This window comes from Berghia stephanieae, chromosome 2 (genome assembly GCF_034508935.2).
Source record: "Berghia stephanieae isolate SIO BIC M18660-M18661 chromosome 2, UCSD_Bste_1.3, whole genome shotgun sequence".
Classification (NCBI taxonomy): Eukaryota; Metazoa; Mollusca; class Gastropoda; order Nudibranchia; family Aeolidiidae; genus Berghia; species Berghia stephanieae.
In genome coordinates, this window is record NC_088361.1 from 14307268 (window position 1) to 14322267 (window position 15000).

Consider the following 15000-nt stretch of genomic DNA (forward strand, 5'->3'; position numbering starts at 1 on the left):
TGTAATACCGCCTAATAGGCGTCATGTTTCGTTTTACATGTTACGTGTTGCTGATGGTTAGGGACACTTTGTAAAACGCTTTGAGGACGTTGCATAAAAGCTCAAGATTTTGGGTTTTTTTATGTATCAAGGATCCATAATGAAATATTCGTTTATTAAGTGTACAGTAGATGTGCATTTGTGTGTGTGTGTGTGTGTGTGTGTGTGTGTGTGTGCGATTGAGCTATCTTAAATTCTACACGCCGACGAGCAATAATTTTATCAAGTTGGAAGTAGGCGCTATACAAATGATTCTTGTTATTATTGTTTATCGTTGTCAATTCAAACGTGTTTCTATCTTTGTCTTTGCCACAGATGATGACTATACTGGATGACCCGGATGTAGAAGTGGAGTCGGAGGAGGTGACGTTACGCGCTGTCATGGAATGGGCGACCAGCCACCCTGAAGAGCCTCCTGAGGTGGTTCTGCCCGAGCTTTTGAAGAAGATCACCCTGGAGAGCATCCCTGCTGAGGGCCTGACGGCCTTCATGGAAGAATATCCTGACCTCTTTAGTATACCGGAAGTCATGGAGATCATGTTGGGAATCTTCCAGTAAGGAGATCGAAAAAATTAATGTTAAGATTATCTCTAGAAATAATGAAATTGACTTCCCTCATTTTGCCCGTTAGTACGCGCTATATTTGGCTGGCGGATGTTGTGAGTATCTTACCTAAACGTATTTCATAAATAGGCGACATTAGACAGTGATGAACGACCTTGACAAAAAGTATGAAGCGTTATTCAGGGTGGTATCTGAATGAATGAATGAATATAGCTCCGCTGTCTCTATGGACGCTTGCCATGAATGTTGTGTTACTTCGTGTGTGTCAGTCTCTTTCTAGTATCCAGTTAGTAATTTGTTTCCATAAATCTCTGTCCAGTGCAATTGTTCTTAGCTTTTGAATGTCATCATGTGTGTTGAGATGCTGAGGCAATTGGATGTTTCCTTGTGTTGTTGAAATCAGCTCTTAGGTTGTTGTCTAAATATATTTGATATTTTTTGAGATCTTGATTCAATGTTGTTGGAAGTGAAGTTGGTGTACGCCCCTGTATTTGGCTCCTTGTTTGAAGTAATCATCCATTGATGTTTGTGCTGGAATATTTTCATCTTGTCGGAGCACGTGTCCGAACAGTTACCATCTTTCCTGCTTTATTCGCTCACTGACTGGTTGTACTCTGCATCTGTCATCTATATCCTCATTGCTGAGTTTGTCTGGCCAATGTACCCAATAACTCGTCTCAATTGTTTGCGATGAAGTGATTCCTGGGTGTCCAAATTCTTTTTTGTAAGACTCCCACGTACCACAGTTAGTTGTACATAAGGATTGGCAGCACTAGCGCTTCGTAAAGGCGTATTCTTTTATTTTCATTATTGATATTCGTTCTGTTCCAAACGTTGTGTAGTTCTCTGAATGCGTTTTGAGCTAGCATTTGATTTCTCCATTCTCATTAATCATCTGAATGGAAGACAATAGATAGTAAACTCTGGCCCGGGCGCTGCATCCTTGGGTTAGGCATTCAAATAATACTGTCTCGCGAAAATCATATGTGAAATATCATGTAAGTTGTAGCTGTAACCACTATAATTGTAAACACTATAAATGTAAACACTATTGATGCTGTAAGTTTAGCTAAAATACTCACAACATCCGCCAGCCGGATTTACGTACCAACACCCAAAACTATCTGTAACCTTAGACATTCATAGTCTGATTGATAGACTTTAGTGAAAACTACTCGTAAAAATGGCTGGCTAAAAACAATAACAAAGAGCCAAGTGACCTCAATCTCGTTCCTTCTATAACACTGACGATGCGTCCATGTAAATGAGTATAATTTTTATACGTTATTATTGAACCCAAGACTGTACAACATCGATGCAATACTTGGGCTTAGAGATCTGTCGTATTGATTCATTTTATCTTGTCAAACGTCTTCGACTGTTTATGTTTTTTTAATGATTATTTTCGGCTCTGTGGTCCAGTGGTATGACATTCGCCTTCGGATCGGAAGGTCCAGCAGGGTTCGATTCCCGCTCTGAGCTACTGCGCATAGTCCAGTCCTTGGAAAAGGTTCTTTACTCACATTCTCTCACTAGACTCAGTTTTGGAATGAGCACATGGCCGTTAATAGCGTTGGTTTTATCTGTCCGAAAAAAAGAATTGTAAGTAATATAGCCTTAGAGTCTGGTACCTCGGAGTTATAGCGCTATATACGTTTTCAGCATTATTATTATTATTATTATTATTATTATTATTATTATTATTATTATTATTATTATTATTATTATTATTATTATTATTATTATAATTATAATTATTATTATTATTACTATTATTATTACTATTACTATTATTATTATTATTATTATTATTATTATTATTATTATTATTATTATTATTATTATTATTATTATTATTATTATTGTTATTATAGCCTGTTGTGTTGATTTCAGGTTCCACGCTACACAATGCCAGAACGAGAAGCGACTGTTGTTGAAACACGGTTGCAGAGATTTGCCATTAGACACGGCATTTGACCGATGCAAACAGAGACAAAGTCGCTTCAACCCTTCTGCTGCGGACCGATTCAAGAGCACACCGTCGTACAGTTACGGCGGGGGTCTCTCCTCCCCGACCACTACCACGACCACCACCACGAAATGTTGCAAGACTCCTGCTATGGACGATTACATCAGGAAATCGGAGGCCGGACGTTTTGATGACCGCTCTCGGAGATCCGTGTCCACGATAATGGACGATAGGTCAAGGTCGACCCCGTATAATGACTTGGGTAGACGGTCAACGATTTCAAACGGGCCCCAAGGTAGGGTAGAGATAATTGGATTCAATAGTCTGATGTCATGTCGCCCAGCAACGGCGGCCATCTTGGTTCTAAACAAAGAAAATCATTATTCTTCATGCTGGCTAGAACTTTTCATATGTCTTGTGACCAGAATGTGTAAAAGTCAAAACATGATCAAATTTATGTTTATTTCCGCTCTGGATACGCTTTTAGGCTCGCCAGAGAAATATTTCATACGGGCGTCCGCCATTGTTCCGATAGTTTAGAGCCAGTGTTACTAAGTTACCATGCGTCATATGGAAGGAAGTCACGTTTTGACTGTTGAAGAGTATTCTGCCGCTATGTGGTCTTTTAGTATGACACTCGCTATCGGATCTGAAGGTCCTGTGTTCGAGCCTTGCTCGGCGCATAGTCGAGTCCTTGGAAAAGGCTCTTCTACTCTCATTCTCTCGTCGTACTCGTGTAAAATGAGTACATGGCCATTAAGAGCTTTGTCTATGTCGGAAAAATATTTGTAATATCGCGTGAAAGGCGTCATGTCTCGTTCTACTTATTAAGCGTTGCTGTTGGTTGGGGACCCCGTGTAAAGCGCTTTGGGCACGTTTAGTGGATATTGCGCTATTTAAAAAGCTCAAGCCAACTCTATAAATCTAATTCCCCTTTTAAAACTAGTGCGGCTATGTGATATTGTGATAATATGACACTCACTGTCGGATCGGGGTGGGGGTGGGAGGTCTTTGGTTCGAATCCCGTTATAAATGACACATAGTTGACTCCGTACTCAGGTGTGAAATGAGTATCTGACCGTTAATTCAGAATTAAGGTGAGTGGAGCAGGCACTTATGTTGATAATGATTATAAAAAGTGAGGTGTGAAGACAAGTGCCAGAAGACAATAGAATAAAAAAAAGAAAAACTTCGCGGGGATGGGTTACGACAAGTCCGCCTGGTCGCGAGAAGGTAGCTCTACAGTCGAAGCCATACGACACTCCAAAAACAGTGATATAGATAGAATGAAGTTGACGTCACTCAGGTCTTTGTTATTGGTTTTTTTTTTTTTTTGTTTTTGTTTTTTTTTTGCCATCCCCGTTTATGAGTAATTCTCACTAAACTGTATTAACCAGACTATAAAAGTTAAAGGTTACACACAGTTTTGTATGTTGGCCCGTTATGCTTCCGGATGGCAATGTTGTGAATTTCTTAGCCAGGCGCAAATCCCTATTACATGGAGACTAGTAAGACACTGAGTAAGCTCCGAATTGGGGGCCGGGGGGGGGAGGGGGGGGGGGTAAATATTAATTCACAAAAGTGAGTGGAGCAGGCACTTGTGTTGATGATAACAATCAACAATGTCTCAATCGAGCCAGACAACACAGAGAGAAAAATACGAGACAAAGTTTTTTATTTGAAAATTAAATAGATCAGCCTGCCTTGACTTGGAATCGAACCTAAGACCTCGTGGTTACAAGGTTCAAGTTTATATTCGGAGTCACCGATGTCTTAGTTGTTAGGTCAGCGATAATCAGGGCTGCCAGGTGGTTAGAGTGCTTCGTGGCCAATTTCGACTTCAAAAGTGGCAAAACAGAACCTTACCTGGCCATATCACTGTGACCCATTTGACAAAAAAAAAAAAAAAAACTCATCGGAATAGAAACGTGATTCTCTCTGTGGCTAATTTTGACACACGAACGTGGCCATCTGGCAGTCTGATTATCATAAGAATATTCTTCAACAGTCGTAACGTCACTTCCTTCCTAATGACGCATGGTAACTTAGCAACACTGGCTCTAAACTATCGGAACAATGGCGGAAGCCCGTATGAAATATTTCTCCGGCGAGCATCAAAGCGTTTCCAGAGGAAAAAAACCCCATAAATTTGATAATGTTTTGACTTTTACATATTCTGATCACAAGGCCTATGAAAAGTTCTAGCCAGCATGAAGAATAAAAAGTAATGATTTTCTTTGTTTAGAACCAAGATGGCCGCCGTTGCCGGGCGGCGTGACATCAGACTACTGAATCCTATTATAACAATAACATTAGCAGCAGTAACTACATCAGCCGAGGTCTCGAAGTTGTATCCAAACAACACATCAATGAAATTCGGGTTCGACAGTCGTGACGTCACTTCCCTCTAATGACGCATAGTAACTTGTTCTAAACTATCTGAACAATGGTAGACGACATTATCTCCATCGCCGCCTTTACGAAATACTTTTCCGACGAGCATAAAAGTGTACCCAGAGGAGAAAAACATTATAAATCTGATCATGTTTTGACTTTTTAAAATATATTCTGATCACATGACATGTGAAAAAGTTCTAACCAGCATGAAGAATAAAAAGTGCCGATTTTCTTTGTTTGAAACCAAGCAGCTGGTTGCTGGGCGGACGTGTCATCAGTCTATTGAATCCTATAATATTCTATGTGATAATGATTGAGTGGTTTTTAACCAGTTAACTGCTGTACTCTGGAAAAACACGTATTTTAATAATTGGTCAGAAAACTCGTCCTTCAAATATCGGCCGATTTTGGCAAAAACTCCCGAAACTGGTACTTAATTAAAGGAAGACTTCGCGAAGTCCCAGGTTTTAGAGTTTTGCCAAGATGAAGGTCATTTAAATCGATCGATATTTGAAGGACGAGTTTTCTCCCAATTTTTTTAATACAAGTTTTTCTAGAGTCCAGCAATTAATGGGTTAATGTTGGGAACAGAAATGCTCGGTGCATAGTTGAGTCCTTGGAAAAGGCTCCTTATTCACATTCTCTCACCGTGCTCAGGTGTAAAATAAGTAGCTGGCCGTTAACAGCGTTGTCTCTGTCCGAAAATGTGTAATATCGTCTAATAGGCGTCATGTCAGTGTTGCTGTTGGCCAGGGACTCTTTGTAAAGCGCGTTGAGCAAGTTTAGTGGATATCGCGCTATGTAATAAAAGCTCAATTTTAAGAACCTTCTTCTGCTAGTCAGCTGATCCTGCGTAGGACGTTGCTTCCCGAACTTTCTTGCGAAACAGATTACGGTTTTCCGCCAGTCTACTTGCTTGAGTTGCTGTCATTCCCAGCCATTCACATATATCTTGTTCCCAGCTTCTTGTTGGTCTACCTCTTCCTCTCTTGCCTCTCTTTAAGAACCTAATTTGATTTAAAATATTTTTTCTTCATCTGCAAAGGTTTTCGTGCGAGCATGACAAGACAGAGCCGTGCGAATCCCAGTTGTGTATCAGATCCGTCCAGAGGTTCAACGAGCCCCATACACCAGCCGAGCAAGGTGCGTTTTGCATTCAACAACAACTGTACTGAATCCGTTCCTCAACGGGATGACTTCATGACGCTGTCCCAGAGAATCAGACGGGGGAATCTCATCTACGACGACCCGTTCCGGGGCCACAACAACAACAACAACGTTTGTCAGTCCAGCAAAAGCATTGACAGACAGTTGGATACAAACTCGGAGTCTTATATGAATTTTAGATCTCCAATTCATTCATCGTCATCTTCCTCACCCGTGGTTTTAAACGGTGAAAGCAGCAATGCCGCCATGAGCAGTTGCTGCAGTGTTGGCAAAAATAGTAAAGATTTGGTCGAAATATTTAGTAATCAACAAAACAATCTTCAATCAAAGTCTTTATCGAAAAATGTTGATGCCTTTTCAAGACCACGGACCATTCCACGTCAAAACAGCGTAGCTAGTTCGACTTCTTATGCTAAGTCTCTGCCATCCACGTCTGTGCTTAGCGACGTTGACTTGAAGCATTTCGATCCTATTCGAGAAACGGCTGATGCTGCTGAGGGTGGTGGTAACGACCCAGATGAGATGAGCAGCGAAGACGAAGGCAAACTGGCAAATTGCGATTTAAATTTCAAAATCGACGACGCTGGATGCCCTATGATCGAAAGCCAGATCGACAATAGAAGTTTATGCAACGATTTTCAATCATTTTCCACAACCCCTACGCCAAATGTCCACCTCGAGGATCCGATGATCAGCGCGGCAGAGTCGTGGGACGTGGACCAGGCTGTAAGTCCATACCCCGAGACCACAGGTGGTCGGTCTTTCACCCCAGACCGATTCAGGTCAAGACGAGAAAGAAGTAGGACCAGGTCTGTTTCTCCAAGAACTTCTCGATCCCTCTCCTTCCTCGGTCACGTTGAAGGGACATCTGCATTCAAGCAGTACAACCATAGACTAATGTGATACAGATATTATATGCAGTACAACCATAGACTAATGTGATACAGATAATATATTATGCAACGTTTATGGTATCTCAATAGGGTTCAACAGTCGTGACATCACTTCCTTCGTAATGACGCATAGTAACTTAGTAACTGGTTCTCAACTATCGGAACAATGACGGACACCCTTTTTAAATACTTCTCCAACGAGCATAAAAGTGTATCCAGAGGAGACAAAGATTATAAATCTGATCATGTTTTCATTTTTATACATTCTGATCATATGACATGTGAAAAAGTTCTAGCCAGCATGAAGAATAAAAAGTACCGATTTTCTTTCTTTAGAACCAAGCTGCTGATTGCTGGGCGGACGTGACATCAGGCTATTGAATCCTATTAATTCACGATTGTGCAAGATGCACCACAGATAAGGAGGAGGGGGACAAGACAAAGATAAAACACCTTTATATATTTTACTCAGAGAACGTTCATTCAATCATCAAAATGAATCCTATTTTGACAAATGTTCTGATAGATTTTTAAGGTTGAGGTAAGGCGGTGTAGTAGATTTCAAAGGCAGTTCATATCGATTCTTATATCATGGAGGGGCTTGGAATTTTTTCCTAATAATCATTTGGTCATTGAGAAAAAAATACCAAGGAAAAAATGTCAAGTAGGTTTAAAGCAGGATCTTCTTCTTCTTCTTCTTCTTCTTCTTCTTCTTCTTCTTCTTCTTCTTCTTCTTCTTCTTCTTCTTCTTCTTCTTCTTCTTCTTCTTCTTCTTCTTCTTCTTCTTGTGGAAACCTCCAACATTAAGAGGATCACTCCACAGTTTGCAGGTTATTACATTGATAACTTCTAAAAAAACACTGCACACATAATCTTGATAAGTTCATGATATGGCTGTTGTAATGACCCTTATAAAATTCACTGATATATGTAGATAGAATATGGCGTTCGATTGCTTATCAACAATACCTGCCAAATTAGGGGGAAATCAATTCGAAAACGAAAAAGCTAGTCTTTGCTATTTATCTATTTAGCTGTCATCGAAGTTGAAACATGAGGTATAAAAGTTGTTTCGTAAGTCTGTGATTGTGTATGTATTGTTTTTGGTTGTGGATTGCGAAGTCTGTGATTGTGTGTGTATTGTTTTTGGTTGTGGATTGCGAAGTCTGTGATTGTGTGTGTATTGGTTTTTGGTTGTGGATTGCGAAGTCTGTGATTGTGTGTGTATTGGTTTTTGGTTGTGGATTGCGAAGTCTGTGATTGCGTGTGTATTGTTTTTGGTTGTGGATTGCGAAGTCTGTGATTGTGTGTGTATTGGTTTTTGGTTGTGGATTGCGAAGTCTGTGATTGTGTGTGTAGTGTTTTTGGTTGTGGATTGCGAAGTCTGTGATTGTGTGTGTATTGGTTTTTGGTTGTGGATTGCGAAGTCTGTGATTGTGTGTGTATTGTTTTTTGGTTGTGGATTGCGAAGTCTGTGATTGTGTGTGTATTGGTTTTTGGTTGTGGATTGCGAAGTCTGTGATTGTGTGTGTATTGATTTTTGGTTGTGGATTGCGAAGTCTGTGATTGTGTGTGTATTGTTTTTTTGGTTGTGGATTGCGAAGTCTGTGATTGTGTGTGTATTGGTTTTTGGTTGTGGATTGCGAAGTCTGGGATTGTGTGTGTATTGTTTTTTGGTTGTGGATTGCGAAGTCTGTGATTGCGTGTGTATTGTTTTTGGTTGTGGATTGCGAAGTCTGTGATTGTGTGTGTATTGGTTTTTGGTTGTGGATTGCGAAGTCTGTGATTGTGTGTGTATTGTTTTTTGGTTGTGGATTGCGAAGTCTGTGATTGTGTGTGTATTGTTTTTTGGTTGTGGATTGCGAAGTCTGTGATTGTGTGTGTATTGTTTTTTGCTTGTGGATTGCGAAGTCTGTGATTGTGTGTGTATTGTTTTTTGCTTGTGGATTGTTATTTTTTCATCTTTATCTTAGGGAAACGTGTATTAGTTCATACATATTGTGAGAGTCTCTAATGAGAGTTGATACAATAGTTTCAAAAAATGTATTTTCTTGTCGATCGTGATTTCATTTATCTTCATTATGACATACTGATTCAAATTTCAAAAAAATATTATTCAATATGAATTTCATATTTTTTTGGTGAACCAATAAAATGAAAATGACATTTTATGACGTAATGTCTCAAGAGTCTTTGAGTGATTTTAAATGTTTAGAAATAAAGAACGAGGTATTCGAATCAAGTTTTGAACTTCGGCATATAATAAGATATCCAATTTTTAAAAAATGTAATGCGTAAGAACTCATTGGCAGTGCTGGGATTACCCGCCCAAATCATTACCCGGGTAATACCTGGGTAGTGGTCTGATTACCCGGGTACCCGCCCAGCACTACTCATTGGCAGTGCTGGGATTACCCGCCCAAATCATTAACCGGGTAATACTCGGGTAGTGGTCTGATTGGCCGGGTACCCGCCCAGCATTACTCATTGGCAGTGCTGGGATTACCCGCCCAAATCATTAACCGGGTAATACCCGGGTAGTGGTCTGATTGGCCGGGTACCCGCCCAGCACTACTCATTGGCAGGTTAAAAACCGAAGATAATTATGGGTTTGCTTTGACATTGTTTTAATGTATAAAATGACAAATAAATCTAAGTCATTCCGCCATGTGCTAGGCAGGCAGGTACAATGAGAAATATGAACCAAATATGATGAGACATAGATAATGATATGCACCGGACAAGTATAAGATTATATGGAACACAATAGACAGTGCATAAGGCAAGAACGATAACACTACACACTCAACGTGTGTCACTACACACTCAACGTGTGTCACTACACACTCAACGTGTGTCACTACACACTCAACGTGTGTCACTAAACAGTCAACGTGTGTCACTACACACTCAACGTGTGTCACTACACACTCAACCTGTGTCACTACACACTCAACGTGTGTCACTACACACTCAACCTGTGTCACTACACACTCAACGTGTGTAGTTAAAATTAGTAATCCGTGTTGGGTTGAGAGTATTTCCATCACAACAATGATTATTCTGGGTCTGGGCGCCCTAAAGTTGGGGTCTCTTTACTCACTCTATCTCACTACATCCATATTGAGTATTGAATGACAACGTCGTCTCTGTCGTTTCAAGCGTCATGTGTCGTCCTGTGTCGTCCTGTGGGTTTTATGTGTTGATCTTGGCTTACAACCGTTAGTAATGCGCTTGAGCACATTTAGTCGATATTGCACTTTATAAAAGTAGAAATCTACAAACGGGATTATATAATATTTTAAGCTGACATCACGATTTAAACTGTTTGGTATTTCGTAATAAATCATAAACAATAATGACAATAATAATAATAATAATAATAATAATAATAATAATAATAATAATAATAATAATAATAATAATAATAATAATAATAATAATAATAATAATAATAATAATAATAATGATGATGATAATAATAATAATAATAATAATAATAATAATAATAATAATGATAATAATAATAATAATAATAATAATAATAATAATAATAATAATAATAATGATAATAATAATAATAATAATAATAATAATAATAATATAATAATAATAATAATGATTTAATAATAATAATAATATAATAATAATAATAATAATAATAATAATAATAATAATAATAATAATAATAATAATAATAATAATTAATAATAATAATATTAATTAATTTATATAGCGCCTAGTTCCAATGAAATTGATATCTGGCGCTTTATATCAAGATATTATAATACTATTCAGCGCACATTATTGATAAGACTGACAAGTTACAAACCACATTGAGAATGTTAAAAAATAGGACATTAAAAAAAAATACAGATACTACATGTTTATACAGTTAAATGCGTCGCTTTCGAACAACATGACTTGGTTTACAAATGAATGTGATGACGTCAGTGATGACGACATAGGCCAAGATGACGACGATAAAGCCAATGCCACTGTAGCCAAGACCTGCCGGATTAAACACAAGAAAAAAAGGGAAGACTTAGCTTCAGACATTTTCGTTCATTCAGTATAGAAAACAATGAAAAATTATCAAAAATATGTAGGATCTATCTAAATAGAATTATATATATTTATATAAATATATATATATATATATATATATATATATATATATATATATAATGTAAGCATATATATATATATATATATATATATATATACATATAATATATTTATATATAATATGTGTTGTGTGTGTTTTTGTATGTGTGTGTGTGTGTGTGCGTAACTGACTTACAGACTTATAGCCTTTTGCCTCATTATATCGGTAGATGCAAAATCAATTTTCAACATATCTCTTTAATCTGGTGCTATGCCCTGATGAGTCAGATAATGATTAAACTTCATTTTGATCAAAACGAGGGTTGATAATTTTGCTCAAATACAAAACAAACAAGCAAACAAACATCAAACAAAATTATTTGAATTTAGGCTCAACTCTGGTGTTACCATGTTACAGGGCAATGCCGTATTCATCATGTCATGATATTGTTTACTGTTTCGAGATAGTTCTAATTGTCACTTTATGTTTGTAATTGATCTATGTCTAAACTGTATTGTCTAACTCTTTGTGTTTTCATTTCTTTCCAGATCATGTAGATTTAAATGTTGAATAAAGCCTATCTTTTGCATGGCAATCATTCGAATTACTTTCTAGATTCACAACACATCCCTCGACCACTTCACTCTCCCACTGAAAGTATTAAGTGTTACGGGTCCAGATTGCTGAGTTTGTGGATTAATATTACTCCGCTTCACATTCAAAGCGAACAGGATCGGTCCTGCTGTGGGAAGTCGTGAATGTCCCATGGGAATCGACTCGGGACCCGGATACTAACGAGTCTTGACAGAAATTGACTCCGACAAGATGAATATGATGGAATGTATGAGACCGTGGCCTTTGTATAGTTATAGCCTGACACCGTAGCCATCGTTATGTTATAGCCTGACACTGAAATCCAAAAGGACTGGCAGTTTGACGTCATTATTTGGTTTTTGCACCGCCGAGTGAGTTGTCGTTAGTAGTGCTCATGGAAACAAGTTATTTCATTGGTTGAACTATTGAATACAACTCACGATTTGTTTTCTTTTGTAGCAAAAGACTGGCATTTTGACGTCAATTTTTGGTCAGTGTCAGGCCATAACTTTACGAAGGCCACGCTGACACTGACCAAAAAAATGACGTCAAAATGCCCTCTTTGGCCACAAAAGAAAACAAATCGTGAGTTGTATTCAATAGTTCAACCAATGAAATAACTTGTTTCCATGAGCTCTACTAACGACAACTCACTAGGCGGTGCAAAAAAAACAAAAAAACAACAACAAATAATGACGTCAAACTGCCAGTCCTTTTGGATTTCAGTGTCAGGCTATAACATAACGATGGCTACGATGAGACCCGCCCGTCACGAATTATATTAGATTTTCTTACAAGTGTTTTATTTCTCATCCAATTAGAGCATGGTAAAACATTGTTTGCACCGCACAAAGCAGGACTCAAACCAGGGATCTATGGGACCGAAGAGGAGTGTCATGTCACATGACAAATGACACAATATTCACACGAAAAGGAGTTCTAGCTAAATAGAAAAAGCGCCATCTCGTTGTACTCAGCATTATCAAAGGTAGCTAACTATGTAGGGAAAATTGGGGAGAGAAATAAATTTCCACCTGTCGACGAAGGTCTATGGTCTTTGGCAGACGTTTTTCTCCTGACAAACGATGACATCTTGGAGAAGTCCACATACAGCCCCTTCCGAATGTTATTGACAACTATTTCAAGTTCTTTGGATGTGAGGTTGATTCCAAACATGGGGCCCGGTTCTAGACATGTTTGGTTCAATACGATCAGGGAAGAAGTTGTCGTTTCTGGGCTGGAGATCTCAGAAGATGAAGTGGATGTTGATGAGGTTGTGATTCCCTGCGTTGTTGTAACATTGGGGCTTGACTGGGGTGGAGAGAGAATATCAAAATTGTTAGAAGTTCTACTTTTTATATTGTGTGGCTGTGTGGTCTTGTGGTAAGACACTCGCTTTCGGATCGGAAGGTCCTGGGTTCGAGCCTCGTTGAGCGCATAGTTCACTCCTTGGAAAAGGCTCTTTACTCACAAACGTGCTTAAAGTGCCTTACAATGGATCCCTGGCCAACAGAAACAAATAATATGTAGAACGTTACATGACGCCTGTTAGGCGATACTATATTTTTTTCGGACAGAGACAACGCTGTTAACGGCCGGGTACTCCTCTAACTCCTGAGTACGATCAATGAGAGAATATGAACGAAGAGCCTTTTCCGAGCGAGACTCGAACCCAGGACCTTCTGATCCGAAAGCGAGTGCCATACCACAAGACCACATATATAGCCCCACCATTAATTATCACGTATTGTCTGTGTGGACAAAATAACATTCCAGTATCCAAACTCCCCAACAGCCATTTATTGTCTACTATTGAAAACTTCAAACAAATCAAAACAAACGATATCGATAATCGATCAACTTTCGATGTTTGTGAATCGATTCATCTTCATCTTTTAATGATATTTTTCTTTGTACTGGAAATTAAATACATACCCAAATGTATGTCCAAAACATATTTTTTCTAAAATCACAACATAACAATATTGATTATGAGTGGTGAATAGCTCATACAGTAAAGAGAGAGAGTCAGATCTCCCCGGCTAGGCGGAGTTGTCGTACCAGTAAGGTCGCAGGTTCAAGCGGTCCCCCATCTCCGCCGAGAAATTTGTATTCTCTAGTTTATTGTCTTCTGGCACTTTCCTACTCACTTCATTTCTTGTTATTATCAACATAAGTGCTTGCTCCACCCACTTTTCTGAACAATATTGATTCAAACCCAAGCCATTCACGTTATTTACTTTCATCCTATAATTGAATGGAAAATCCACTCAATGCAGAACCTGAGCAGTTCCATTGGGAACCGGATACACTTTATATTCGATTACCGGTTGAATGGCGACGAGTATCGCAAGTATCGTATTTTTATTGCAAGGTTTTTTAAATCATATTTTATTTATTTTTTAAATTTGTAATCGGAATAAAGATCTGAACAAGTGTATATGAAAGGTACCAGACAAAGCAAGAAAAAAAAATACAAGAAAAAAAAACCATCCCAAAAAAAAACTAGTCTAACTCGACTGGGGATCGAACATCGGACCTTCTGATTACCGGTCAGACGTACTACCATTACATCACAGAGGCTCCCGATAGTTGGGACAATTTCAATACTTATCTTCTTCACAGGGGTACGCGTTTTACGCTGTGAACCCTCGAGGTCGATTGATTTTTTGGGGGTCGTTTTTTTTTTTCTTGTATTTTTCTTTCTTGCTTTGTCTGGCACCTTTCATACACACTTGTTCAGATCTTTATCTTGAACCCTAGCTTGCATCGCATAACACAAACAATGAATACGAGAGGGCGAGGACAAGTACGAAGAAATTTGAGTTGCTCCATTTGGAAAAAAAAAGAAGAAGAAGAAGAAGAAGAAGAAGGAGGAGGAGGAGGAGGAGGAGGAGGAGGAGGAGGAGGAGGAGGAGGAAGAGGAGGAGGAGGAGGAGGAGGAGGAGGAATAGGAGAGAAGAAGAAGAAGAAGAGAAGAAGAGAGAAGAAGAAGAAGAAGAAGAAGAAGAAGAAGAAGAAGAAGAAGAAGAAGAAGGAAGGAGGAGGAGGAGGAGAAGGAGGAGGAGGAGGAGGAGGAGAGAAGAGAAGAGAAGAAGAAGAAGAAGAAGAAGAAGAAGAAGAGAAGAAGAAGAAGAAGAAGAAGAAGAAGGAGGAGGAGGAGAGGAGGAGAGAAGGAGAAGAATGAGGAGGAGGAGGAGGAGGAGGAGGAGAGAGGAGGAGAGGAGGAGGAGGAGGAGGAGGAGGAGGAATAGGAGAGAAGAAGAAGA

The 15000-nt window shown here is 38.8% G+C and overlaps 2 protein-coding genes across 2 annotated transcripts in view; one reads left to right on the forward strand and one right to left on the reverse strand.

Annotated features, from left to right (window-relative positions):
- The window catches only part of LOC144963878 (uncharacterized), a 9965-nt gene extending 781 nt beyond the window's left edge, over positions 1-9184 (forward strand). Inside the window, exons 2-4 of the mRNA XM_078897825.1 lie at positions 355-593; positions 2497-2867; positions 6015-9184. Coding sequence (XP_078753951.1) covers positions 355-593; positions 2497-2867; positions 6015-7039 — 1635 coding nt within the window. The 3' untranslated portion in view covers positions 7040-9184. The remainder of the gene's footprint in view (positions 1-354; positions 594-2496; positions 2868-6014) is intronic.
- A 1663-nt stretch (positions 9185-10847) lies between these two features.
- LOC144963879 (uncharacterized) overlaps positions 10848-15000 on the reverse strand; it is an 8225-nt gene continuing 4072 nt past the window's right edge. The window contains exons 3-4 of the mRNA XM_078897826.1: positions 12766-13042; positions 10848-11040 (exon numbers count right to left, since the gene is read on the reverse strand). Of these exons, the coding sequence (XP_078753952.1) occupies positions 10925-11040; positions 12766-13042 (393 nt within the window). The 3' untranslated portion in view covers positions 10848-10924. The remainder of the gene's footprint in view (positions 11041-12765; positions 13043-15000) is intronic.